The sequence below is a fragment of the Halichoerus grypus genome, chromosome 12 (assembly GCF_964656455.1).
Source record: "Halichoerus grypus chromosome 12, mHalGry1.hap1.1, whole genome shotgun sequence".
Taxonomy (NCBI): domain Eukaryota; kingdom Metazoa; phylum Chordata; class Mammalia; order Carnivora; family Phocidae; genus Halichoerus; species Halichoerus grypus.
This window is the reverse complement of record NC_135723.1, coordinates 87265470-87293070: the sequence shown is the minus strand read 5'-3', so window position 1 is coordinate 87293070 and position 27601 is coordinate 87265470. Positions and strand designations below refer to the sequence as shown.

Genomic DNA, 27601 nt, shown 5'->3' with positions numbered 1-27601 from the left:
ATGCAATAGACTGCCGGGGAGCTAATGGAATTTACAGGATAAAGCAAATGAGATGAAGTTATTGATAAGTGAATAAACGGAGGGGGGCCTGCAAGATACAGCGCTGTCAAAGAAAAGCCCTTTCTTTCACTTGTGAATTTCTTCTTTAAAGTATCTTCAAATCTATCTTGGAAAACAAAACCCATGAGAGATCCAACGTGACTGCAGGTTTCACCACAGAGCTCAACCCACCACTGCTGTGAGACACGGGCTTGTTCTAAAAGCGTACCATTTGACTAAGCTATTCTTAAGTCTTCTTTGGGCCTTCCACCTCTTTTGGTTTTTGTTTTTTCCTCAACATCGGGACATTCCACCACAAATAATTCCCATAACTTAAGCAAAAATCTTTGTTTTTATCCTCTTGTAAAGTAGGGGTGGCAGGTCTTGTAAGATATTCCATCAGTCCAAGCCTCACAGAAGGACAGTATCTGAAAAATGAAATACTGTATTTTCTATTGTAAGAGACCTTAAAAGGCTGTTAGGACTGGGATCCCACCCTAATCTCACAGGTTTAAAAAAAAAAAAAGGCCCAGAAATGTATGTTTCTTAACCTTTGTTTTTCTTCCAAATTGTAAAAATACGTGATCAAGAAAACTTGAAAACCACAAAATCACAAAGGAAAAAGATGGTCCACATTCTCACTAATCAGGTAAAATATATTTTAACCTGATTCCAACTGTTTTTCCACACAAAGTTTTAAAAAGTATTATTATTTTTAAATATGCGTTTTCCATTTGGCCATATATTGGAAACATCTGCCCATTACCCAACATATTTTTAGCATTCATACCCATAAACTGAATATTCCACAAATGACTTAAACCGTTTCCCCATACTAAGTAATTGCTATTCTTTTATTTTCACATATCCGCCTGTGATAAAAAAAATGTATACAAGGATAATTATCACATAATTAAAATTCTTAACTCTTTCCTTAACACTCTAGAAGTAGAATTCCAAGTCCAAAATAATGCACATATTTAGGGCTTCTAATACATAATGCCAAATTAAGAGCCTTATTTGTTCGAAATGGACTTATAACGGATCAGTTCACAATTACTTCCTGATGAAATTAAACTATACCTAACACCTTAAGAGACAGTTAAGAATTTTAATTGCTTATGGAAAAGATCACACACACAAAAATCCTTCACTGTTCCTAATCTTATGGTCCCTCCAATTCTCAATTCCCATCAGTGCTCCATAAAGACAGCATTAAATCCTAGGTTTCTATTCCAAAATACAAGAGAAGAGACCACTAAGGAAAGATATCCTCATTTGACAAGTGTCCCAAAGTCACTTCCTGTCATCTTATTTGTTATTCTGGGGCAAGAAACAGTTACAGAGTTGGCAAAGGTCTCTGAAAGTCACTGCAGGCTCACACTTAAATCAAGACAATTTTGCCCACCCTCCAAGACCCCCAAATCCATTAGAAGTGCTCAGCACTTACACAGCTCTTTACTAACATCAACTATTAAAATCCTACAAAGGAATGTGAGAGGAATATGGCTTTTTGCATTTTCAAAGCTAGGAACAAGTCATTGGTACTGGGATGAATCGAAGAGAAGCCAGACTCCAACAAGCTCCTCCTATCTCGTCAAGCCAAGCAAAAGCTACCGATCCGCCTTCTCAGATCATAGTCAAGTTGACATAGAGCGCTCCCATCAACAACATGCATCATCACCTGCACCAATTTATACATATATAGGGTCCCCATCTAGCCACAGATTGACCAATGAGAAACCTGTTCAAGCGAGTCCATATGTGAGGCTGAAACCCAGCATATGACAGAGGAGGTCAGCAAAGGACTTGTGTATTATTCTTGCCTGAGTTTATTCCTCCTACAGACTAAAGTGTATAAACGTGTGTGCACACACAGGTAATCTGATTAAAACAACATGTATGCATTAGTGATGGTAGCTCCAGGAGAGAAAGGCTGCGCAGTATAAACAAGTCCCAGATGACTGCTTTTTCTCTTACCTGGCACTGTGTGGTAGTAATGATGCTACTTACACTTTTTTAAATTTGTATATTGCCTTACGTTTTACAAAGCACTGTACCCTTACAAAACTTCATTTTTATTCTCACAGCCATTCTATAACCTAGACAGGGTATGTGTATATCGACTCTACAGAAGAGAACACGACAAAACAGGGAGAGAAAGTGATTTGTCTAAGCTCACAGAACTGGTGAGATGTTGAGTCAGGGTTGGAATTAAGAACGTCTAGCTTCTAAATCCATTTTGTTTGCACTATACCACAATGTACCTAGCCACCACTTGTCAATAAGTCAATTTGTGCCCCAATTTCAACCCATGAAATCCCGGCGATGTCAGATAAGAAACCACAGTAAGAATGCAGGAATTAGAGCACCAATGGGGAGCCCTAAAGAGTTCAAGTCAGCCCAAACCTGGACAGCATCTGATTTAACCATTTAACAATGCTCCTCTTGACCAAATCATCAGGCTGTAATTCCAGAGTAAGAGCCACATACTCGTCAGCTCTATCCAAAATCCACAAGAGGATGGCAACAAAGCAACTTCAAACTACAACATCTGTCCATCACAGTATCAACCACCCTGTGATGTCTGTCATATGCAAATAAGTGGTTTCTAACTCCTTAGAGCTGGTGTTACATGAAGTCGAGGACAATTAGTTTTACTCTGTTGCACAGCACAGATAGGCTATACCCTAAATCTACGGCTCCAAATTTATCTGTACGTTGGAATCACCTGGAGAATGTCAAATTACTGAAGCTAGTGTCCACCACCACAGATTTCAATGTCATCAGTGTAGGGTATGACCTGGGCTTTAGAATTCTTGAAGGAGTCCCTAATGCACAGTTTGGGAATCACTGTCCTACAGCCAAGCGAGCCAACTGAAAACTGCTGAACCTTATGAGGTTTAGTGCAATCTAACAGAATTTCTATGTGCTTTAAAATAAAACAGGCAAAGAAGAGCAGATAAAACAGCAAACTAAAAGGGAAGGAAAGTTAATACAATAACCTGGTGCCTATCAGTGTGGCTTTTAGAAACCCTAGCCTTCAAAAACAAATATTAAAAAAAAAAAGGGCATTGAGCACCAACAAAAGTAGTTTACAAGCCCTGTACTTTTACTCTCCAGGAGTAAAATGAAGCTGCCACACTAAGGCAGCTCATTTAATTTTAGACAAACACCAAGGTTTCTCGTTTAATAAATTTGTTTTCAGCTCTTCCTAAACCTCTTTGAAAAGATTGGGTGTTTGAGGGAATGAAGGGGTCTCAAGTACAGTTCGAAGCAGCTACAGCTGACCACCTTATTTAAACAGCCAACCATACTACCCCACCCCGTCCCCAATATTCCTGGTCCCCATTTCTTGTCATGCTCATCCTGATACAAGACACTACTTGTTCATCTGTCTCTCCTTATTAGCATGTAAGCTCCTTCAAGGTTAAGGCCACATTCATATATGTATACCAACAACACAAGTGATCAACAATGGCACCATCCCATTCTTTGTAAGTCTATCAAAACATGTGCCCAATTCTTCCCTGTTATTAGTATAGAATATTGGCATTGGTCTTTCAAATCAATATACTACACCAGAAACAGATGGGCTTAATGGTGGCTATTTCATTATTGATCACGGATATATTTTTTACCATGTGTAGAGAAATCTATATGGAATATTGAAACATTTTTGCAGTCACTTACCACTTTCAGGTTAAGTCCAATAAGTTCACTAGAATGTTCCAGCTCTCGATATTTATAGAGCTTTCACCTCAATACCATTCCCACGGTCATAATGAGAAAAAACAGTCCTGTGAGATCTTAGAAACTCTCAGACCAGATGAAAGGATGTGCACTTTGGCCCCCTTTTTCTTTCTTGTACATTAATCATTTGATAGTGGATGCATGATCACCCCTTCCCTGCCCACAGTCTGAGGAAAGAATTCATCTATTTGCTAATGACACAGTTTTAATGGCAGCAAAAGGAACAATCTCACTGTTCCACTGGTCCTGCCACTTAAGCACTGACAGAAAGAATAGCTTAACATCAACTACTTTATAACACTAAAATCAACATTATTGATAAGCACCCTCCAATAGTGAACTGGCTTATATCCAATTACAATACTAGCAGAAAAATACATTTAGTTACCTAAGAGTAGATTTTGCAACAAACTGATCCTAGGCAGTTTACTGACGAATTGCATCGCTTATAATTAGACGGTAGGCACCCTATGAACATATACTTAAAGTAGGCCAAAAAGGTGATGGGCACAGAATCTGAAATTTGTCCATGTCAAATCCCAAATATATGGCAAAGAACTTTGGGGTCCTGATCACCTTTCGGTGCATGTGTTAGATCAGACTAGACTTGTTTTTGGAGAAAAATCTTATCTCTTCCTGCAGGAACTCTTTTGTATAAAGTGTGGGGTAAGGCTGCCTGGGTGGCTCAGTCGGTTAAGTGTCTGCCTTTGGCTCGGGTCGTGATCCCAGGGTCCTGGGATCGAGCCCCACATCGGGCTCCTTGCTCCACGGGAAGCCTGCTTCTCCCTCTGCCACTCCCCCTGCTTGTGTTCCCTCTCTCACTGTGTCTCTGTCAAATAAATAAATAAAATCTTTAAAAATAAAATAAAATAAAGTGTGGGGTAGTCTTTCATTCAGATAGATGTCCATTTGAGGGAAGAAGGAATCAATAATGCTTAACCTAGCCAGCCCTACTTCAACTCTATCAGCTCAAAGCAAGGACACCTCTGACCAGTTTTTGAAATTATAACATGGCAGCGATCACCATGCCCTTCTTAGAGTATCAGTTAATCAATTCATTATAAACATTTCTAAGCACTTACTGTGTATACTGTGCGGACTTTACATAAATAGCTTAGTATCTCATTTAATCCCTTCAACAATGCTTGGGAGTACCTGTAATTCTCAACTCCAACTTTCAGCAAAGTCAAATTGAACCATTAGCCCCAAGTCATTCAGCTAGTAAAAGTCAAAGCCAGATTCAAGCACAGGTCCATCTGACCCACGCTAAGACCCATGCTGACATTCACAACCTTGATTGTTATCCAACAAATGCAAAGGATCTTGTGAGCTGAAAATACTACAAATGTCTTTTTATCATAGGAGCTTAGAAAACTATGCAACTAAGAAGCTGCCTTACTCCCTCTCTGCCAGTTGTGGCCACATTTTCACAGTGTGAGATGTATTTCCACCACACCATTCTCTCAAGGCATCTCTGGGATTCCCTGGGAAGAAGGCAACTACATAAATATTAGTTATTATTATAATAATCCTTATCTCACTATACATACTATACAGCTATGACTTTTTTTAAAAAATGTAAATAAATGAGTAAGAGACATTCAAAATCTCGACCATCTCAGGAAGACTTAGGAATGAAAAAATTTAGCGACAGGCCCTGTGACTGTCAGCCAAAGTGCTTCAAAACCACTCGCACTGGCTTACTTTCCACTGATAGAACACATTTATGAATGGACTTCTATGGGTTGATAAATCGGAACTTGTGTAAGTGGTTTTCAAAGCACATCTGTGCAGTTTTAGTCTGATGCAGACTTCCCCATAAATTTCCTTTAAAAAAGTTCATAAAAATATTAACTATCATCAAATCCCTTCCTGGTTAGCTCATGCCACTGGGAAGAAGCTGCTATTCTTATATTAATAATTCTTCCCAGAATTAATCAGTCATTGTACATTAGAACCAGCAGCTGGAGTGTTTTGAGTGATAATGAAACCTGTAACAAGGCATCTTCAGCCGTCTTTTCAAGACAATAAGGGAATTAAAATTTCAATTTAAATGCAGAGGTTTGAAACACGCTTCACTGGCAAAATTACTTCAATTAATGTGAGTGGAATACAAAGGACAGACTGCAGAAATATGATGCAGCAACCAGAAATTATGTCATTAATGTGCTTGCATCAACCCAGCACAATGACTGCAAAGGTCTAATTTAAACCCTACATATCACAAAGCTACAGGCTACAATATTAATCAAGTCTCTGATTTCAATGCGACGGATACAGGCTTCTTGTTGGACCACTTTTAGCTTTTCATAAGCTAACAGCAGCTGTTTACCTTGAAGAAGGAAACAAAAGGCCATGCCTATTTGCAGACAGTCCCTGTCATGACAATTTAATTATTTTATGCAATACTCAGGTTATCATATCAAAAGAAGAAATAAATATCCCATCTAGAAGCCAAGTCTATAGCTTTCAGAGCAGTGTGAGGGTGAAGCAGGAATTGCAGGAGCTGACAAGAGCCATGGGTCACCACTGATTTATTTACTCTGGATTTATGAACCTGAGTAGGGATTAAATTACTGGCCATCTGCACCTGCCTTACCATGGAAATGAAAAATCTTTTGATAAACAAATCCAGGGAAATCGGAGAGTTTCGGAAGACTCGAGTTTTGTTTTGTTTTGTTGTTTTTTTAAAGATTTTATTTATTTATTTGAGAGAGAGAGACACAGCGAGAAAGGGAACACAAGCAGGGGGAGTGAGAGAGGGAGAAACAGGCTTCCCGCGGAGCAGGGAGCCCCATGGGGGGCTCAATCCCAGGACTCTGGGATCATGACCTGAGCCAAAGGCAGACGCTTAACGACTGAACCACCCAGGCGCCCCCTGGAAGACTCGAGTTTTTGTCTTCACTTTCCTCTGATGTCTTTTAGCAGATTTTTCATTTGGACCCTTGAGATGCCTTAAGTAGATTTTACTTCTAATAGCACATAACCATGGGGAAAGGAAATGTGATAATTTTTTTTATAGGAAGTCCAATGAAAGAGCAATTATAGACCTTACTATTCACTCAAATACAAAGGGCCAAATTGAAGGAAATGTCCAACCTTTTAAGCACACCTTGAATCCTACCTTCATGAAATCATCATTGTATATTAGGATAAGCCAACTCCTCAGATCATGCAAAGCAACTACCTCGTCTGGAAAATAGGGGTCATATCAGAAACCTCTCTCTCATAGGGTTATTGCAAGAATTAAATGTGTTAACAAGTGTAACAGACTTGAAGTAGTAACAGAACATAATGAAAACTCAATACATATTAGCTGTTATTGTAATTATTGTTTGTTGTTCATTTAAATATTGCAAAAAGGAAAGGCTGGAGACTAGAGAAACTTGCCGTTAAAACAAACACTGAAACCAGAGAAAAATCAGACCAGAGCCCCTAGAGAGGAAACACCCTACTATCTGTTTAGTATATTAAAGTCTTTCTCATAGTTACCCATTTGGCTAATGATCTGTGAACCCTAACTAGATGAGGCGCACTATGCTAAGGACAGGGCAGACAAAAATAAATAAGATATAGCCCTTGCCCTCCATGACCTACCATATAAACAAAAGCAATTGTATTACAAGGAAGTACGTGCAGCTTATGGAAACAAACAAACAGAAAAAGCACCGACTCAGGCTAACTATTCTTACCACAATAAAAACAATACCTCATTTTTTTTTTGAAAAGAGAAAAGCAGCTAATCACCTGGGACATTCAGAGAGCTAACGAAATTTGAGCCAAGCCTTAAAAAATAAATCATCATTTTCCAGGCAGACAGGATTGGGATTAGGTTCAGGGAAATACGATCAATTAAACAACATCTATCACATCCCTACATTAGCAACAAATAACTAGAAGTTGTCATTAATAAAAAACCACTGTTCAAAAAAATGCAAAAGCAAGAAATAATATATTTAATACCTCTAAGCAATACATTACTAAGCATTATTATATGGAACATAAATGAAGACATCAATAAATGAGACCTACTCACTGAAAAGACTCAATAGTACAAAGATGAAATTCTTACAAAGTGAATCAATCTCATGACACTTTTTGAGGAATGTGACAAGTTGATACTAAAATTCATATGGAAGAGTAACTGGCCAAGAATAGCACATATAATTCTGAAAAGCAAGGTGAGGGAATGTCTCCACCTGCTAAAATCAAGATATACCATAAAATAAGAGTAATTAAAACAGCATGGTTTCGGTGCAGATATAAACAAGACCAATTGAACAAAACAAAGAACTCAGGGGCAGACCCATGCATACATGAAAAGTTGGTATGTGACCAAGATGGCATTAGAAGTCAGGGGGAAATAAATTCAGCAAATGGTCTGAGCCATGTGGCTATTTACACAGAAGATAAAATTAGATCCCTAGTTCATCCATATAGGGAAACAGATTCCAAACAGATTAAAAAAGACATAGTAGATTCTCTATATGACACTGGGATAGAAAAAAAAATTCTTGAAATAAAAACTGGATATGGAGCACCTGCGTGGCTCAGTCAGTTAAGTGTCCAACTCTTGATTTCCGCTCAGGTCATCATCTCAGGGCTCCACACTGGGCGTGGAGCCTGCTTAAGATTCTCTCTCCCTCTCCCTTTCCCTCTACCCCTCCCCCTGCCACTCATGCTCTCTCTCTTTCAAAAAATTGAAAAAAACTGAAAATAAAATGATTATTCTAAAAAAAAAAAACTGGATAAAGGAAAAAAATTTTATTGCATTAAATTTTAATACTTCTTTGTAACAAAAGGCCTCATAAACAAAGTAAAAAGATATACCACCAACTAGGAGAAGATATTTCAAACACATCTGACAAAAGATTAGTATCCAGAATATATAAACAACAAATGGCGGGGGAAAGGAACTTCTGGAAAACATGACTCATACACTCACCTCTTTCTGGAGGTAACTGCTCTTCCTTCCCACCCCACTCCCCAGATCCCCACTCCCCCCAACCACATAATTTTAATTGGAACTGACAATCATAGTACTCAAGCTGACCCAACCTAGACCCTACTCCCATATTTTTTAATTAGAAAATTTTCCTCTGCAAAGCTTGAAAGCTACAGGCCACAGCCACACCCCTTCTTCTCTCCCAAACCCCCAAACCCCACCCACATGTGGAAGAAACAGTCTACAGGAGAACACTGAAGACAACAGGCAGAAGGAACATATAGGTGGCATTCCACATATACTCCTGTCCTTTTAGCTGACAGATTACGTGAACTGCTTACTGTTCACTCCTATCACACAACCAGGTTTTAATATATGATAGAATATCATAGCATATCTCACGTCTTGGTTACCAAATTCCCTTAAAAGCTTCTTATGAAGGACTTATGGCAAAATTCTTCTTGAAAATCTCAACTGGAACCACTTGGAGGATTTACCCTGCTTCTCCCACCAAGTCCCCTCAGTATTTTTTCCAGTGTTACAGCCAATCTAACTTGGTGAAACAAAGATAAGGGACGCTCACCGATTGTGGAAAAAAGAATCCAAATGAAGTCATCTGCTAGAGGGCTTCTGCAGTCCCCAAACAATTCTGAATCAGATGGCAGTGGGGGTGCTTGTGTGGAAAGGGGAGGTAGACAGAGCAGCCCTCTAAGAGCCACAGGCCCTGAGAAAATGGTCTTAATAAGTAACAAGATATATATTTTTTATTCATCTTCTTGACACTCAGCCACACGCACCAACAGTTGCAACATTCTCTGAATATCTGTTTCTAATTCAAAAAGTAACAGAATGGGGCAGCCCACTGGCTCAGTCAGCAGAGCACGGGACTCTTGATCTCAGGGTTTTGAGTTCAAGCCCCACGCTGGGTGTAGAGCTTACTTTAAAAAAATAAAAGTATCATCAAAAACTAATGATGTAATGTATGGTGAGTAACATAATAATAAAAAATAAAAAAATAAATAAATAAAAATAAAAGTAATAGAATGGCCTCAGAGGCTAAAGGCCAGGCTGCAGAGTACTCTTGCTTAACAAAGTCCCTTCCAGAATTATTGCTCCAGAATTATTTTCTTTCTCATCAATTTAAAGGAAAAAAAAAACAAGCCCTCACATAACAATCCCTTCAAAGAACTTGAGGAACATCAAGTCCATCAATCTCCTACAGTTGTCTCTCATGCAGATTTCATTCTTTAAAATGGGATTCATTAGGGGAGCCTGGCTGGCTCAGTCAGTAAGCACACAGCTCTTGATCTCAGGGTTGTGAGTTCAAGCCCCACACTGGGCATGGAGCCTCCTTTAAAAAAGAAAAAAATCAGTAAATAAATAAATAAAATAAAATGGGACTCATTAGCCATCTTCCTCGGAAACTCAAACACCTCTCATTACCATGCCAACATGACTGAGGTACTGGGTTTTTTTTTTTTTACCATTATACGACCTGCCATTGTTCCAAAGGCAGACAATACATAAATAATCGCCTACCATTTCCAACACTGGAATTAGGAAGGGAGCCCATGAGGCTTCACCTGCAAGGGTTCATGAACCCCAAGAGGGCAGTTTGTAATGTGCTCCCTGAAAGCTAGCATTCCGGGAACAAGAGCGAGGGCTCCCCGAGCTGAGCGGAAATGACCTCTCACCAGCATGTCCGTGGCATTGAGATAGTGCTTGCTCGCCATGCACTGTTCCAGCTTTTGAGGCACTTGCTTGATATTCTCAATCTCGTCCAGCAGGTTCAGGACATGCTTATGTTCAATTCCTTCAATCCACAATTTCCGAAGCTCATCCCTTTTGCAGTGCAATAGCATCTTGCATGAGAGCAGATTCTCTTTTACCTACGATAAAACAGATTCAATCTTAAGTCAGTCCAAAGTCTTGCCATCCTAAACCTGTAATCTAGTTAAGTTGTCTTCGTTAGTGTCACTAGAAGTAAACCGTTCCTCCCTTCCCCTCCCACCTATTCCCATGGTTGGTTGGCTTGCAAAATTCTAATCCTGGTCCTGACACTGATTCACCGGGATGGGTCTCCACCTCCGTGTGTACTTTGCTCTCCTGTGAAATGAGTAAACTGCTCCTAACCTACCTTTGAGTGAATCTAGAAAAAGGGACTTAGGACATAGAGATCTCCAAAAATATGTTAAAATATCTACCCACTGATGTTAAAATATCTAAAAGAGAATGACTGATAGAGGCCATGCTATTATTCCTTGCCTGTTCTTCTCTGCATGTTTCTTATTCAGCTGATAAGTCACTTGGACCATCCTACATCTATAAGTCAGCTCAAGTTTAGAGCCAAGGAACTGTACATTCATCTCAAATGACATGAAAATAAGCCCACTTTCCAGAAAAGAGTAGACACATCTAGAAATAATCTCAAAATAAGAGGAACTGGGACATACCAAGGATTTTTAGATAGTAAATAAGACAATTTCAAACATTCTCAGAGATCTGCAGTTTGGTGACCGGTACGGCATAGCTTGACAAAACAGGAGGAGGGGCAGGGAGGGGTAGTCAGAATGTACCTGAGGAGCACATTTTCATATTCATAATTAAGACTTTTCCATTTTTATGACATGAAATAAAAAGAATCACGACCTTTCACAATTCACAGAGCTACTCTCATATACTCTTGACATTCCTTACATGTATTTTTATTTAAATTAGAATTTAGTATTTGATTACGGTTTTTTGGTTTTTGTTTTTTTGTTTTTTGTTGTTTTTTTTTTACAGAGAGAGAAGGGGTGGGTGTGTGGCAGGAGACAGGGAGAGCAAGAATCTTAAGCAGACTCCATGCCCAGAATCTTAATCAGGCTCTATGCCCAGGGCTCAATCTCACTACCCTGAGATCACGACGTGAGCCAAAATCAAGAGTAGGATGCTTAACCGACTGAGCCACCCAGGCACAACCCAACTTTTTTTTTTTTTTTAAGAGAAAGAGAGTAGTTATTTTGTGTTTTGTTTTAGGTAAAATTTATGAATACATGTCAGGTATGCCATTTGATGAATTTTAGCAAATGCAAGACATCTATATAATCCAAACCATCAAAATATAGGACATTTCCATCACCCTAGAAAGTCTACCATGTTTTTGACCATTGAATATCTTTCTTCTACAAGATTTGGTGTGGTGGTGCACATACTCACAAATATTATGCTTCTGGTGATTATGAAAATAAATTTCAACAGTTTTCCAACACACATGGAAAATATAAAGATTAAATGCTAAGATCAGAACATTTCTTGAGAAAGCATCTACTCTATTGCTATAACTTTAGAGCAATACCTAATCCTACTTTTAAGAAACTCTCCAATGTAAAAAGAAGCCTAACTAAGGAGACTTTGTAATCTCTCTTGATAAGCACAATGGAATGACTACTAGCTTTTGGGGGAGTCACGGACCCCTTTGAAAATCTATTGAAGACGGTCCTAATTACCTCCATTCCTTCCTGCACTCCCAAAGTGATTAAAAAAAAAAAAAATTCTGCTAAGCATAAAGCACCTAGAAAAGAGAACAGAGAGGAGGGAATGGCATGTAAGAGATGGTAACAAAACCTTTGAAGTCAGCAAGAAAGCAGAACATGGGTAATTTAGCAGAGGACAGCAATCTGAAAGTCCCAGCATGAAGTGGGGTTTGCTACCACTGACAAGGGGACACCAAGAACACTGAAGGCAGGAATACAGGGCTCACACCTTCTATAAGGTGTATTTGGAGCCCTGGATCCTCAACAAACCACACAGATGGGAAATTCCCTCCCCCCAAACATTGGCCAAATAGAAGGTTTATGAACTGAAGATCAGAAAGGATCCGGGCAGAGGGGACAGCAAACACAAGAATGAGATCACAGTGGGCCTATGGAACAGTAAAATCCTCAGTCCCCTTCAGACCCTCAGCCTCCTGCTAGGGTTGCCTCTAAATATACTCAGCTTGATTTTTAGCTCCAACACAGGAAACGTAGGGCTTTCCCTGGGAAAGGTGACCAGGCAAAAAGACCTAGAGTTAGTGACATCTGAGGTCTCACCAAGGAAACTGCTGGATCCCTGCCCACTCATCACTAGACAAGGCCCACAACACGCTCTGAGTTCCCAATCAGCTTCGTACCACCTCCCTCTTCCATTCAGATAGTTAGCCAAGGATCACCAGACAGCCAAGGAAAGCCTGGAATATGCAAAGTCAGGCATCAAAACAAAAAGAAAAAAGTGCGGGGCAGGGGGGAGATGGGACAAACACTATGCAGGAAACAGAAGTTTTTTAAAACTATAATTAATATCCTTAGGAAAAATAGAAGAAAGCACTGCATCAATGAAACAAGAATAGGATGCTATAAAAAAAAAAAAAAAAACAGAATCAAAACTACTCTTGGAAATTAAAATAGGTTAGAAAAAAAAAAATCCAATATAAAGGCTAGAAGCTACCCTTGAGGAAATCTCCAGAGAACAAAACAAAAACAAGAGAGAAAAGATAAAAGAAAATGAGGGGATTGATCCAAGAAGTCCACTATTTGCCAAATAGAGGAGTTCCAGGGGAGGAAAAATGAGACAAATGGAGTAGAGAAAAATACCAATAAAATAATAAAAGAAAATGTCCCAGAAGACATGTGTTTTTAGATTGAAAAAGCACACCAATGTTCAAGAAAATGGAGTGAGAAAAGACCCAAGCCAGGGCACGTTATCCTGACATGTGAGAACACAGGGATAAAGAGACAATCTTAAAAGCTTTCAAGGGGGGTGAGGGGAGGGACAAAATCCATACAAAGAGCTGTGAATCAGAATGCATCAGACTTTTCTCAACAGCAACACTAAAAGCTACAAGACAAAGGAATAATATAGCTTAAAAATCCTAAGAGAGAATTATTTCCCAGAAAAACTATCAATCAAGTATGAGGTATAATACAAGTATAATAAAGACATTTTCAGATATATAACTCTCAAAAACAAACAAACAAACCTTATATGCACCATATCTCAGCAAGCTAGTAAAGAACGCGCTCCATCACCACAAGAGAAAAACAGAAGATAGGAAACACAGGATCCAGGAAAGGGGAAAACCGATGCAGAAGAAAGGCAACAGGAACATTCAATCAGTAACTGCAAGGAAAACAGCAGCAACAAAATTGCAGAAGCACCAATAGTATGCTGGATGGCTTAGAGGTAAATATTTACATAGTCTTAATAAAATAAGCACTATCTATTTAACGAAAAACTAGGATACAACCAGAGAGACAGAGGTTGAGGGAAGAAGATGAAGTGGGGTAGGGGAAAGAGTGGGAGGGGGACCTAAATCCTCATCTTCCATAGCCGGAAGCTCCTACACCATGTCTAAAATAGAAAAAATCAAGAATAGTATAAGCATTTTACAAAGAGTAAAAGTCAGTGCCTCTGAAGTTTTGCAGTTGGCATTGGGGAAGGATGAGGTAGGGAAGTACTGGTCTTTGTCACCACTTATGGTTTTGACTTTATTTAAATTTTTAATTGAAGTATAGTTGACATATAGTATTGGTTTCAGGTATACAACACAGTGATAGGACAATCATATACATTATAAAATGCTCACCATCATTAAATGCAGTCATCTGTCACCATACAAAGTTGTTACAATATTATTGACTATATTCCCCATGCTCTACTCTTCATCCCTACAACTTGTGTATCTCTTAATGACCATTATCGGACTTTTTAAACGTATTTCTCAAGGCTATTGTTCCCAGATCCTCTTGGGAGTTCTTGGGCTCTGGGCTAGGAACTCCAGCTATTAAATCCATTCTCTCTTAAACGTTAGTTAAAATCTGTTAGAATTTGATTTCTGATATTCTACTCTTCTCACCTTGGTTCTGCAATTCTCAGATTTTTCTTTTGTTTAATGGTTACTATGGAAATTGTTAAAAATAAAGTTTATGTCATGCAACACCCTACCAGGCTCTTGATCAAGAGAGGGAGGGATAAACTTACTGTGGGTCAGTAAAGCTTGGCAAACTCCTTTCTGATTGGAAAAAAGACCATTATGGTATTTCACACTAGGATGTAGTCAGCTCACTTCTCCTTTTTGCCTACTAACACAGAGGAAAACTGAAAAGGAAGGTAGAATTTCTGCCTGTGTTTAAGGGTGGGGGAGATGGCATCAGGCTGTGTGGAAATGAACATCACCAAAATTATTCCCTAAACTAAGTTATTAGCCAAAGCCGCAGACACAAGAAGCTACAAGAACTTTTAATATTAGATTGCCCTGAGGCTTCAACTTTTTGATTAGAAAGTCACAGTTATGAAGAAATGTCATTTTAAAACTTGGGCAGCAGGAGGAATACTACTCAGCAATAAAAGAGAAGAAATACTAAGAATCTCAGAAACATTTTGCTGAACAAATGAAGCCAGGTACAAAAAAGTACATACTGAAGTTCTAGAACATGAAAAATTTTTTTAAATAATCTATAGTGATGGGATTCAAATCAGCAGTTGTTTGGAGCAGGATGTGGAGGGGGGTAGGTGGGAGGGAGGGGAACATAGAATTTTGACTCCAAGGAAGCGGGGAGGGGGGGGGAGCTCTCTGGGGTAGATGGGAATACATTCAAGGATATGTACATTTGCCAAAACTCACTGAACTATACTCAAAAATACTGCATTCTACTGCAGGTAAATTATAGCTCAATAAATGCTTTTTATACAGGGAAGAGAAACTGCACTGCAGCCATCAGTGAATAAGAACATCTAAAATGTGAGAACAGTACCAAGTTACATCTAAACTTTTATTTCTTGATGTGGTGACAGCATTTTAATTCCATTCTACTGAATTTATCAGGATCATTAAAATTGAAAACTTATGTTACTGTTTGTTCCTGAAATAAATCCATAGAGTCAAGCTATTCAAATCAAGACATCAAAACCCAAGTACAGAAATCCTTCTTCAAACACGTTTCCTTTGCTTCCTTAGACTTCTAGTAACTTCACAGTTGCTCCTAACCACCCGTGCAGCCACAGCAAGGATTTCAGTCTCAATATACAAGCACCTCCAGCCAGTCTAATTAGAGCCTATTAGAAAAAGAGAAAATCAGGTTAACAGGCCCCAAGAGGTTATTGTGAGTGGGTATGCGAGATGATACCGAAAGCACAGAAACAGAGCTATCCGCAACCCTGCCTTGGGGACGATAAAGAGAGGAAAACTACCCAGGGCCTCCGAGTAACAACGTGGTCGCATTTGTGAAAAGAGGAACAGATGTATGTAAGAGAGGCTGATGGATACAGGCTTCACGTCACCAAATTCAAAGCTTTTCTGATTTTGTTCAAGGATAATGGGGAGAGGGAATGCCTTTGGGTGTGCATAGTATCTGTAATAAAGCACAACAGATAGGCAAGCACCCCACTGAAACTACAGACTAGAAATAGTCCACAAAGTTCCCCACAAGCAAGGGATGGTAAATGAAATTAACATAACAGTCAACGTTATTCTTAATTCTAAAAGTACAAAATTTATTTTCTCTTCTGTAGTTAAAAATAAATCTACATACAAACATGCTCATGGGTATTCTCCTGACATGTGTCGAAACCCATTTTTTTCCAAAGTCTTATACAAAGTACTTGGAAGGAATGATGTGCAGAAACACTACTCACTGTTCTGTTTTAAAGCCCTTTAGAACGACCGATCACTTTTAAATTACCCTTAAGCTTTTGTTCCCTTCGTTTTGTTTTTGTTTTGTTTTTGTTTTTGTTTTTTTAGCTGTCATTCTAAGGTCTTAAATTGTCTGAGAGGCTCCACTGAACCCTTTCCAAGGGCAGTGCTTCTCCTTTAAGTTGCATATAGTACACAAATATGGATACAGTTAAATTTAATGGAAACACTACCTCATAGTTCTTGTGACTGCCTTCATGCACTCTACTGCCTAGATTTTAAATTATGCTATTACATTATTGCCCATTGTTTAGCATGTCCCTTTCTAGGCTTTTCTCCCTTTCTCATAGAAGCAGCCAGGATTTTTCCATCTTACATATGGGCTGTAAATAATTTCCTACCACATCCATATTGCTCTACTGTGACATTTTTTTTGTATCAAGGTTATTCTTTGTTCTTATTCTGTCTCTCAAGGTATATTTTCATATAAAAGCCACAAAATTATTTTAAATGTTAAGTAATGAATGTTGCACTACTCAAGGATTAAGCCCTTAACAACTTCATTTGAATAATCACATATAGTTATTTCTAATTACAGCCAAGAAAAATGAGTTAAGGGCTTGATCTAGTACCAACGGGGCAGCTGAAACTGGGGTGAAATGTAAAGTGTGCACATTCACAACAGAGACAAGTATGTTTTCCCTTCAGCCTACCAGCTCCTGGGATAAACATGGGACAGATACTTAGTGTCTTTAAAGAAATCTGATGTCCTCTCATCCACCCCCTACAGCACAGAGCAAACACTCCAATTCAAAGACCAGCAAGTATGACCTGTGCCACCCAAGTCCCCAGCTTGTACCCATTCATATCCATCTATTTTGGTGGTGCTGCTATAACAGTCATTATTAGGAGACTGGCAGAACCTATGGATTCTGAGGTTTTCTAGTGCAGTAACATGGCATTCTGACTGATATCAATATGCATTCAACAGTAATAGGATAACCTAAGTATTCTGATTATCCACATTACTTGACCTGATCAATCATACACACTTTTATTTACATGTATTTTTTTAATCTAGAAAAAAATTCCCAATAGACCTGACTATCTAGGAAAAGAGTCAACTCTTATCTGTCATCTCATTATCCTCAAGGACTTAGATTCTACCAATGTAAATCCATATATGAAACTATTATCATAATGGGAAATGTCAACAGTTCTGTGTTCTCAAGCTCTAAAAGCATGAATATGAACATCTTCATCTGCCTTGGTCCCCACTAAAATCTACTCAGTATAGCAGCTAGATTAGCCCTTTTAAAATGTTGTATCATGCCATTCTTGTGTTCAAAAGTTTATTACAATGGATTCCCACCATACTCGAGTTATGAAACAAGTCCTTACAGTCACCAAAACCCCATGTGACCTGACCCACCACACTGCACCTCATCCACCAGCTCTCTGTCTCTCCAGCCACTCTCCCCTCTCCCCATCCCATTTTGCTCCAGCCCCACTGGCCTCCTCGCTGCATCCCCCAAATTCTAGTCATGTTCTTGCTTCAGGACCTTTCTGCACCTGCCATTCCTTCTTCCTAAGGAGCTTCTCTTGACTCTCCCTCACTTCCTTCAAGTGTTGGTTCAAACGTCACCTCAGTCAAGCCTTCCCTGAACAATCCATTTAAGCAGCAACTCGCAATTCTCCCTTCCTTGCTTTTGGTTTGGAAAGCAGAGCACTTCTTACCATCTGTTATACCACACTGTACTAATTTATAGTGGGTTTCCCTTGACTAGAATATAAACCAGAATGTAAACTCCACAAGGCCAGGAATTTGTTTTATCCACTTCTATACCCCAGAGCCTCAAGCAATGCTCAGCACAAAACAGACACTTCACACAGAGACTCAATCCGTGTGGTTAAATATCACCTACTTTGTTTACGTCAGTTCCATGAGGACAGGGATAGGTGTTTCCCGTGGGTACAACCCCAGCAATGAAAACAGAACCAGGCACACGGCTAGCACTCCACAGATATTTGTTGAATGAATCCTCATTACATTCTTTTGGCAGAGAGCAGAAAGAAGATTTCAACTCACATCTGCACATTCTCACTATCTTGCTGGATGTGAAATAATATAGCCCCATGATGATTCAATCATCCCCACTTCTATTTTAAAATATGCATAACTATACATACCTGTATTTTGTATATAATCCAAAGTGCAATTAAAAACCAAAAATGACAGGGAAAAACTAGTAAGAAAACATCAGTGTTTCCCTGGTGATAAGAAATGGCCTTTCACAGTATAAAACTGTCAATTTATACAATAAAAACAAATTCACTTTCATTTTTCCAACATTTTTCTTCTCCCATTTATCAATTATTAGAGGCTTTTTTGAAAGGAGCGTTAGCCCTTTCTCTTCCCAATATTGAGCTAATTCATAATAGAATTAGGTGAGACTGACTTTGACAACTGTCTGATGTAATAAACACAAAGTTTTCTTTTTGTTTTCTTTTGCTCAAAATTCTAGCGTAATTAAAAATGAGGAGAGCGAACAGACTGTGGCTGCTAAAACAAATGTGAAACGATCAAGAGGAGACTCTTTCAATACCAGCCAACACTCTCTGGGCAAAGAGGCTATCGACTCCAAGGGATAGGGAGTCCAAGGCAGAAACCACTACAGGCTTCCCTTGACATCAGGACAAAGTCCTTTCAGCCAAGCGGACTAATCAGAAAAGAGAAATACCAAACCTTCACCCTTTCTGTGATTACCCGGGGCAAAGCCAGGTCAGCAGCAGTAGACATTCATTTTCTGACTCCTCTTGAGCTTAGTATATTGGGTCAAAATGGACTACAGTTGACTCTGAACTGATCTCTAGCTTTACCTAGTTTCACAGATTATTCCACAGGATGAACTCACCAATTGTAAAGGCGAAGAATTATAGTATTCCTTTTGAAAATGCCCAGTTCATTTTACAATGTAAAGAGGTCATCAAATTGTTTCAAAAAAGGTTAAGAGCTTGCTGATTCTCAAACGGTCCTCTTAGAGGCTGAAACTCATGTGTCAACAGCATTTTTCGAAGAATAATTTAAGTATCTGCTTAGAAAATTATAAGGCAAGGTCTAGAAGACAGACAAGAGAACACGTGGGAAAGCTGTGAGCATAGCTGTTACTGGGCAGGTGCAGTCCAGGGAGCTCCCGATCAACAGCACAGCCAGCACATTTCTAATGGTCTGCGCAGCCCCGTGGCCACACACAGGTGCTGGAGGGGCAGCTGCAGAGTTTCAAGGAGGGGACCAAGCATGAAGCTCTGCAGCTCTCACCCCAACCCCACACAGAGGCAACTGGGACGTTGGGGAGATAGCTCATTTTCAGAAGGGCGGTTACTGCCTAAAATAGGTCTGAAAACCCGCAGCGAGGAGCTTAGAGTTAGGGAGACTAGCATCCAAATCCTAAATCTGTTGAGTGAGGAACGGTCGTGCCTGGCAAAGAAGCAGTGCTAAGTGGTAGCAATTACTGTTAGCAGAGTGGTACGAAAAGGAATTAAAGGACTGATCTTCCAAACACACAGCCAGAGACCCCAGGACTATGATGCGACGGCCTCCAACGGTCAGTTCATCCCTTCACCAAATACAAAAATACCCCTTATGAACCTACTTTGTCCTTTAGGCAGTAAAAACATGGTAGCCAGGAACCAAGAACTTTTCAAGGATCCACTACAAAAGGAGGTGGGCAGGAAGAGAAAGCGGGCAAGAAGCAGAAAGAGAGGAGGAAACAAAGAATGAACAAGAAATCGCTGCAAAATATAGGGAAATAACAAAACAGAAGTTACTGCATGCTTGTCACAACTAAGGAAGGGCATTCAAGAATTTCAGTATTCATAAATAGATGTTTCGGTAATTTGTAAGTTGGATTTCCTTGTCAAGATCATACCTAGAATATCTAATCACTACAGAGAAGCCACAACCAACTTCAACGAGGGGACATACTCACAGCTGAAGTTTCAAAAAATGTTTCAACTGTTACAGCAATACACACACACAGAGACACACACACGTGCACAATGTGTGACAGGAGCATATGAAATACACTGGATACACAGAAATGGGAGCCTCTAATAGTAAGAGGCCCTGGAGTCTTAGAACAGCTCCCCTTTCCAATGTCCTCACGTTGGGGCCACCACCCCCACATCCTTTCACACCGCTATGAGAAGTAGCAGCAGAAGCCAAGGATAAGACACAGGGAGGAGGCAAGCCTACGATGCCCTCCATGATCCTGTTCAGTCAGGCTTTCCAGACACTGCAAACCCCCAGAAAGTGTCGTTATGAGTTCCTCCTAAGGCCAGTCGCCGCTATCATGGCACCTCTACACGCTACAAACCCTTGGCCTAACGGCAAGGGCAACGACCACAAGAGGAAAAGGAGGCCCACCTGCTTTATTTTATTTCGGGAGCTGGTAATGCGCTCTGTGATGCTCTCGTACGTGCGAATGGCTGTCGTCAATTCCGTGTAGTGCTGCACAATCAGCTCATCCAGGTCATGGTCGCACTTCTCGTAGGCTTCTTCGAGGCGCCCCTTCTCACTCTCCCGGTCTTCCACATCATCACTGGTAGACAGGGTCCTGGTGAGGACAGAGGCTGTATCAAGCTTAATCAAATTTAAAAGCAAAAAAGTAAAAGAGGAGTTAATACACGAGCACATTCACCTCATTAAGTAGGGAGGAAATGAACAAGTGACTAACAGAAAATACTGAAGCCACCTTCCTAGTAAACTGCAAGAGCCCACGTAAGTGGGTTTGTGTCGGTTGCCTATCCAAGGAGCCTTTCCCTCCCCTCTTTCCTTGGCACACGAATCTTAGATAGCAGGCAGCGTGAACTGTGCGAGAGTCTGGGCAGGTCCTGACTTGCTTGAGTGAATCCCAGGAATTCCATTCACCTGTCAGTGATAAGTGTGACCAACGAGACCGAAAGACTTCTAGGAGTAGTCTTCTTGCAAGATTAACAGGAAGCTGGATATTGGGTTTTTGTTCCCTCCACACCCCCCGGACACTGGGTATTGTTAAACAAAGCTAAGATACTCAAATATTTCACCCGCCTTACAACCCTGGAAGGGAAAGCCAAGAGAAATGCCAAGCTACTGCACTGAAATCATTGGGCCCCCAAAGCAGCCAACCCTGCTGCCTTCCCTCAGGACTTCTCATTAGGGGTGATCACAAATACCCACTGTTTAAGTCACCCTCAGTTGGTCTTTTATATAAAGCTAAAAGTGTACTAACTGATAAAATTACTTGTACATAAGAACTGCATTCCAAATAGCTCATTTAAATGAACTAAATTTGGTACAGAGCCCCAGCGGCCTGGAAATAAGGTCACATCAATTCTAAAATGTCACAACAGCAATAATATAAGCTTTACTGCAAGACAATCCCTACTTTTACTATTCATCCAAGAGCACTAACAAGATTGATATGAGTCAATAATAACCAGGGAATGAGACAGATACACTTATTAAAAGTCTTTCAAGGGGCACCTGGGTGGCTCAGTCGTTAAGCGTCTGCCTTTGGCTCAGGTCATGATCCCGGGTCCTGGGATCGAGCCCCACATCGGGCTCCCTGCTCAGCGGGGAGTCTGCTTCTCCCTCTCCCACTCCCCCTGCTGTGCTCCCGCTCTTGCTGTCTCTCTGTCAAATAAATAAAATCTTAAAAAAAAAAAAAAAAAAAAGTCTTTCAATAACTTAGTTTGATACATGGGCCACAGATCTTTGTTTCTTTTATTATCTTTTTTGGATTTTTTTTTTTTTTAGTGTTCTAACCGGTAACAAAGAAACCTTTTTCTCTTATCTGTTGGCTGCAGTAATTTAGAGTTTCATTAAATTCCCTCAGATTTGTCAGCTTATATACATTCAGCATAGCTTATTTCATTTATCTTTAATTTAGGGAGGGGGTAGTTTAGGCTTTCAATGATGGATGCAATCAATTATAAGTCCATCATTAGAACTGCTTTCAGAGATGGTCTATCAGTGAATCAATCACATATCTACTTCCAGATATTCACAAGCAAAATACTGTATAACAGTTTTTTCCCCAACTGTCATTTAGAGCAAGAGATCTTAATTCATGAGCCACATGATATATAAAACTTCCTTCTCAATTTAGGGGGAGATTCAGCAGGCCAGTCTTTGACATCAATCTAATCTCTAAAAAGAATTTCATAAATGTGTTAGGGATGCCAAGAGACCAGTTCTAGCAGGAAATGGTGGGGGGGGAGGACAGGACAAGAAATATAATGAAGGAAAGTGCAAAGCATCTAAGGGTTGTGAGGTACGCTCAGGAAGGCAACACACTAGGAACCCCGAGACTTGAAGGAAGGCCTTTATCGTGTCAGATCCTGTGTCCTCCTCTGTCAACTGGTGATCCGACATCAGACGAACTACCTCCAAGATTACTTTCCGATAGAAAATACTGCACAAGTATTTGGCTAATAAAATAAATCAGAGTGGAGAACCTAGGAGGAATATGGTTTCAAAGATGGAGCTACCAATGATCACTTGCAGTATTTGGGTACAGGGAGCTAAGCATGCCTTCCTATTGTTTCTATGATACATAACTTTGCTCTTTAAATCTGAAACCTTCCAGGCTGTTAATCTAAAGTAAAGCACAATCAGAAAATGCCTCCAATTTATCAACTGTTCCAAAGGGAAGAGTTCCCAGGTATTTACCTCTGATTTCCCCTTCTAACAGCAAACAGCCACGGATTTGTCAAAGCTACACCGGATCAGTCTGCCGTCTTTACAATGCTTGGATTTCCTCTCCACCACCATTTGTGGAAGGAAACATGCCAAACATTTCACGTTGTTTACATTAACTAGGAGAATTACCATTAAAGAAAATGTCAGGCCCAGAGAGGACAGCTTCTCGGGCATCAGCTGTCACTGTAACACATTACTGCCGCATTAGGAGTTATTTATGAAATAGAAAGGGTTACTAAAATGAAGATTAGAGAGTAAATTGGGCCTATAGGGAGTTTTAGCTCCTATTTTCATTTTTAGAGAAAATATTTGTATAAGGAAAGAGCCTATGCCAGGTTTGTGCCCCTTTAATTTCATCCTCTTAATGTAAACTGCGCTGAATGACAGTTTGCTTTTAGTTGGAAATAGAAAACAAAACCATCCCTTTATTTTTTTTTTAATTAGAGAAAAGGAAGGCAACAAGGTTACTAATAACAAAAATAGCCACAAATATTTAGAGAGGCTTACCACAGCTGCCAGAAACCAGCAGTGCTGTGCACTCTATAGAATGTATGCTGAATCCTCCTGACAGCCCTTAGGAGTGATCCTGTTAGCATCCTCCCTCTGCGTTTTGAATCCTGACTCCACCACTTAGTACCGATATGACCTTGGTCATGGCATCCCATTTTTTTTAAAAGATTTTATTTATTTATTTATTTATTTATTTATTTGAGAGAGACAGAGAGAGAGCATGAGCAGAGAGAGAGAAAAGCAGACTCCCTGCTCGGCAGGGAGCCCAATGCAGGACTCGATCCCAGGACCCTGAGATAATGACCTGGGCCGAAGGCAGACGCTTAACTGACTGAGCCACCCAGGCGCCCCCATCTCATTTTGCTCATCTACAAAATGTAGAGAATAAGGATACCTTCCTTATAGGGCCATGGGTGAGAATTAAAGGAGATCCAACAAGGCCTGGGAGATCATCAGCACTCAACGAATGGCGGTGGTTGGTGCAGACTGCTCCAGCAGTCAGAGCCGCAAGGGCAACAGCAGTGTTCCACAACGTCATGCAAAAGACGTCCTCTGGGAGACACAGATTCAAATTCTATCACACCCCCAAACGCTAGATCATTTGGCACTGGGCATGAGATTTAACCTGACTCACCTTACTCCTCAACGTCAAGAACTGTAGAGAGTCTGAGATCTGTATCCTACTCACGAGCTAACAAGTTAGCCTGCCAGAGTTTCATGGATGCTGCTAGAAGACACAAAACTCGTGGGTCAGAAACAAAGGACTTTGTTACTCCCAGCATAGCACGAAGCAAGGGCACCGGCATATCTGCAGTAGCCCCCACCTTGGCCCCAAGTCCCATGAGGGTTAGGCAACTTGACCCAGCTTTATGCCTGTACACGCCGTGAGTGACTAAACAGGAACCCGAACATGGAAAACTCCATCTTTTATACTGGACAGGACACATGCCTGCCCATTCTTCTACAGGGAGAAATCATCTCTATCTTCCAAACATCCAAATACATATCCTGGACAAGACCGTCTAAAACAAAGGGCACTCGGTGCTTTGCTCAGAAGAACTTCAGAAACAGCACTCCCAAGGAGAACGGCCCTCCCACAATAATGAACCATAATTCCCTGGGTTCCTTCAGGGACTCCATGGTGTCAAGCAATAGCAGACAGTATCCCTGACCTCTGTTTTCTTTTCTGCAAAATGAGACCAGAAACGAAATGTCTCCCACAATAAATATTGGCACCACAAATGAACAACACACCATGAAAGCAGACTAGAAGTCTAGGGAGAAAGTATCCATGCCTGCTACCCACAGCAAATTTCAATGTGGAATTACCTTACTTTAAGCCAGTCACTTGACCTGAACTGAGAGCCAGGTATAAAAGAACACCTGTCATCTAGCTCACCTCGCCAGCCAGGTCAGGAACCTCTCCCCAGCCTTCTAATAAGCCTCTGTGAGATGGAAAGCTCATTAGTTCGAAAAGCCATTCACTGCAATTTTGAACAGCTCTCCTTGTTACAAAGCCTTTCATTAAAATAAAATCAGGCTCTTTATAATTTCTACCCATTGATCCACGTTGCACCTTTTTTCGGTTACATGAGTCTATCCCTTCTTCCATACAATTTCTCTTTAAATGGTAAAGGGCTTTCAGTACTTCTTTCTCAGGTTAAACATCTCTAACTGCTTCAACTGTTTCTCCCACAACATGGCTCCCACACGGCCCACCATCCTTGTGGATTTCCTCTGAAGTCCCTTCCAAAACAGCTAACACTCACATAGAACTTACTGTTTGCCCGACGTTAATCTAAGTGGTTTATGCCTAATAATTCATTTATTCCTGACAACAACCCTAAGAGGTAGGTACCTTTATTACCTCCCTTATTACAGATAGGAAACAGAGTTGTGTATTAGAGGCACAGAACTTTTAAGTAGCAGAGCCAGGCCTCAAACATGAGCAGTGTGGCCCTTAAAAGCTTACCTAACCTATGTAGTACTAGAACTGAACACAACACACTCCTCATATGGTCTGACCAGTCCAAACAGGAAGAGATTTTTATATCCTATAGTACAGGCACTATATTTTTAATAATCAGGTCTAAAACTACATCGCATTTTTGTAAATACCAACTCCAAAAATTATCCAAGATCCCCCAGACAGTAAGTGCTGACAAGCCAGCTCTCACTCATCTATTGGGAAATTTTCAAACTAAATACAGAAATGTACATGCATCCTTGGGTCCTACATTTGAGAAAGGGAGAATGAAAGTGAAGCACAAGATATTAGTGTCCATTATATGCCAGGGAATGCAGTGGTTCTTTTGCACACATAATCTCAGATAATCCTCAGAAAGTCTGCTGAGATGGAGTCAGAGGAATAGAGAGGTAAGTTAACTTTCACCCACACACACAGCTAACATGGGACCTGGACTTGAAGCTACGTATACCTGACTTCAAAGCCCATGCCTTTCCCACTATGCATGTTATGAACTCCTACTTCTTGTGCCTTCAGCTCCTGATCAAGCTACAGCTCACATGTGATGAGAAGAGTGAATGGGTAGAGATGTAGACAGTACTGAAAAAGCTGCTAAGTGCTCTAAGAGTCTTGAGTCTGGACAAGAAGCACGAACTGAAAGCCTCGAGCACAGGAGAAACGATCTGAAGTTGCCACCCCAAAATGCATTCATGTTACTGAATCGTTTAGATTTTTTTCTCCATTCCTATCTCAAAACCATTAAGATTTAAAAACTATTGCCAAGTTCACAGAGGAACATAAAAATATACACTAAATTCTAGTTAAGCCAGACACAGAGACATTTCTGTGTCTCTTTTCTCTAAGACTTTTCCAAAACTTTTCTCTAAGACAGCTCTGGCATTTTGCATGATGAATTACATCTTTAACCATGACTAATTAATCCCCAGGAAGGAATTTATTTACCTAATGGGCTAAAAGGACCATGGTGCACTGTTAGGCACCTGTTAACAGCACCTAGTAGGCACGCATGCTATATGGTTCTAGTGAATTCATAGCCAGCAGCTCCAAGCGAGCCTTACTCATAAGCATTAAACCCGAGGTAAGTAACTGCAGATCTGAAACTGAACTTACCACTTTCCCTTTTTTATACCAGTTTCTGTATTTCAGTCTAGTTGGTCAAGTGTTTTGAAAGGAAAATAACTAGTCACCATCACTTACTCCTTCTATGGAGCAATTCTGCCTTCACTTTGGACTTAATAGAGCAATGGAGTCCAGACAGGGGGAAAGCACACAGAAGTCAATATTACTCTTTAAAAAGACAAAACTAAGATCAAATAAAAAAAAAAAAAACACAGCTATGAAAATAAGGTTAGCCACCCCAAAGGTAACCCATCCCTCAAGAGAAACCATAACCTTCAAAGACCAAATGAGAGGATGCAAAAAGAACACGAGTCTAAAACACTGCCAATTTGGAATATGTTTCTGACTCCTCTCATCATATGTGTCAACCATGAGGTGTTTGCCACTTTTAAGCTCTTTAACCTTGGGCAAGTCACTTAGCTTCTGCGTCTGTTTCTTTCCTGGCCAACCAGACAAGATAGTAAGAGTACCTGCCTCACCAGGTGGTTGCGACTGGCAACGTATGTGAATGTGCCTGGTAAAATACAAAGTGCCATCGATGTGTGGGCTGACACATTATTAGGAACCATCTGTGAATCACAATATTGTTAGCCCAAAGCCTACCCCCATTTGAAAGTTCCTGAAGATATTTACTCACGAATTGAGGTCAGACCTTCTCTTTATATTCTTAACGGTGCCTGGCACATTAAAAGTGCTCAGGAAAAGCTAAATTATGAGCAGCAGCAAGACGCAGGCTCTGAAGAGGTCACGGAGGGCAGTCCTTTGCCTTAAGAAACAAATGCTACTAAATTATCTCACACAAAGCAATGCTTGTTCCGAAATACCTAGGAAAGGACAAATAATAGTTACAGCAAC

General features: G+C 40.2%; 1 protein-coding gene across 3 annotated transcripts in view; it reads right to left on the bottom strand.

Annotated features, from left to right (window-relative positions):
• EXOC4 (exocyst complex component 4) overlaps positions 1 to 27601 on the bottom strand; it is a 729394-nt gene that overhangs the window by 686409 nt on the left and 15384 nt on the right. For all 3 annotated transcript variants that reach the window (XM_036091687.2, XM_078059577.1, XM_078059578.1), the window contains exons 2-3: positions 20815 to 21004; positions 10432 to 10626 (exon numbers count right to left, since the gene is read on the bottom strand). In XM_036091687.2, the coding sequence (XP_035947580.2) occupies positions 10432 to 10626; positions 20815 to 21004 (385 nt within the window). The remainder of the gene's footprint in view (positions 1 to 10431; positions 10627 to 20814; positions 21005 to 27601) is intronic.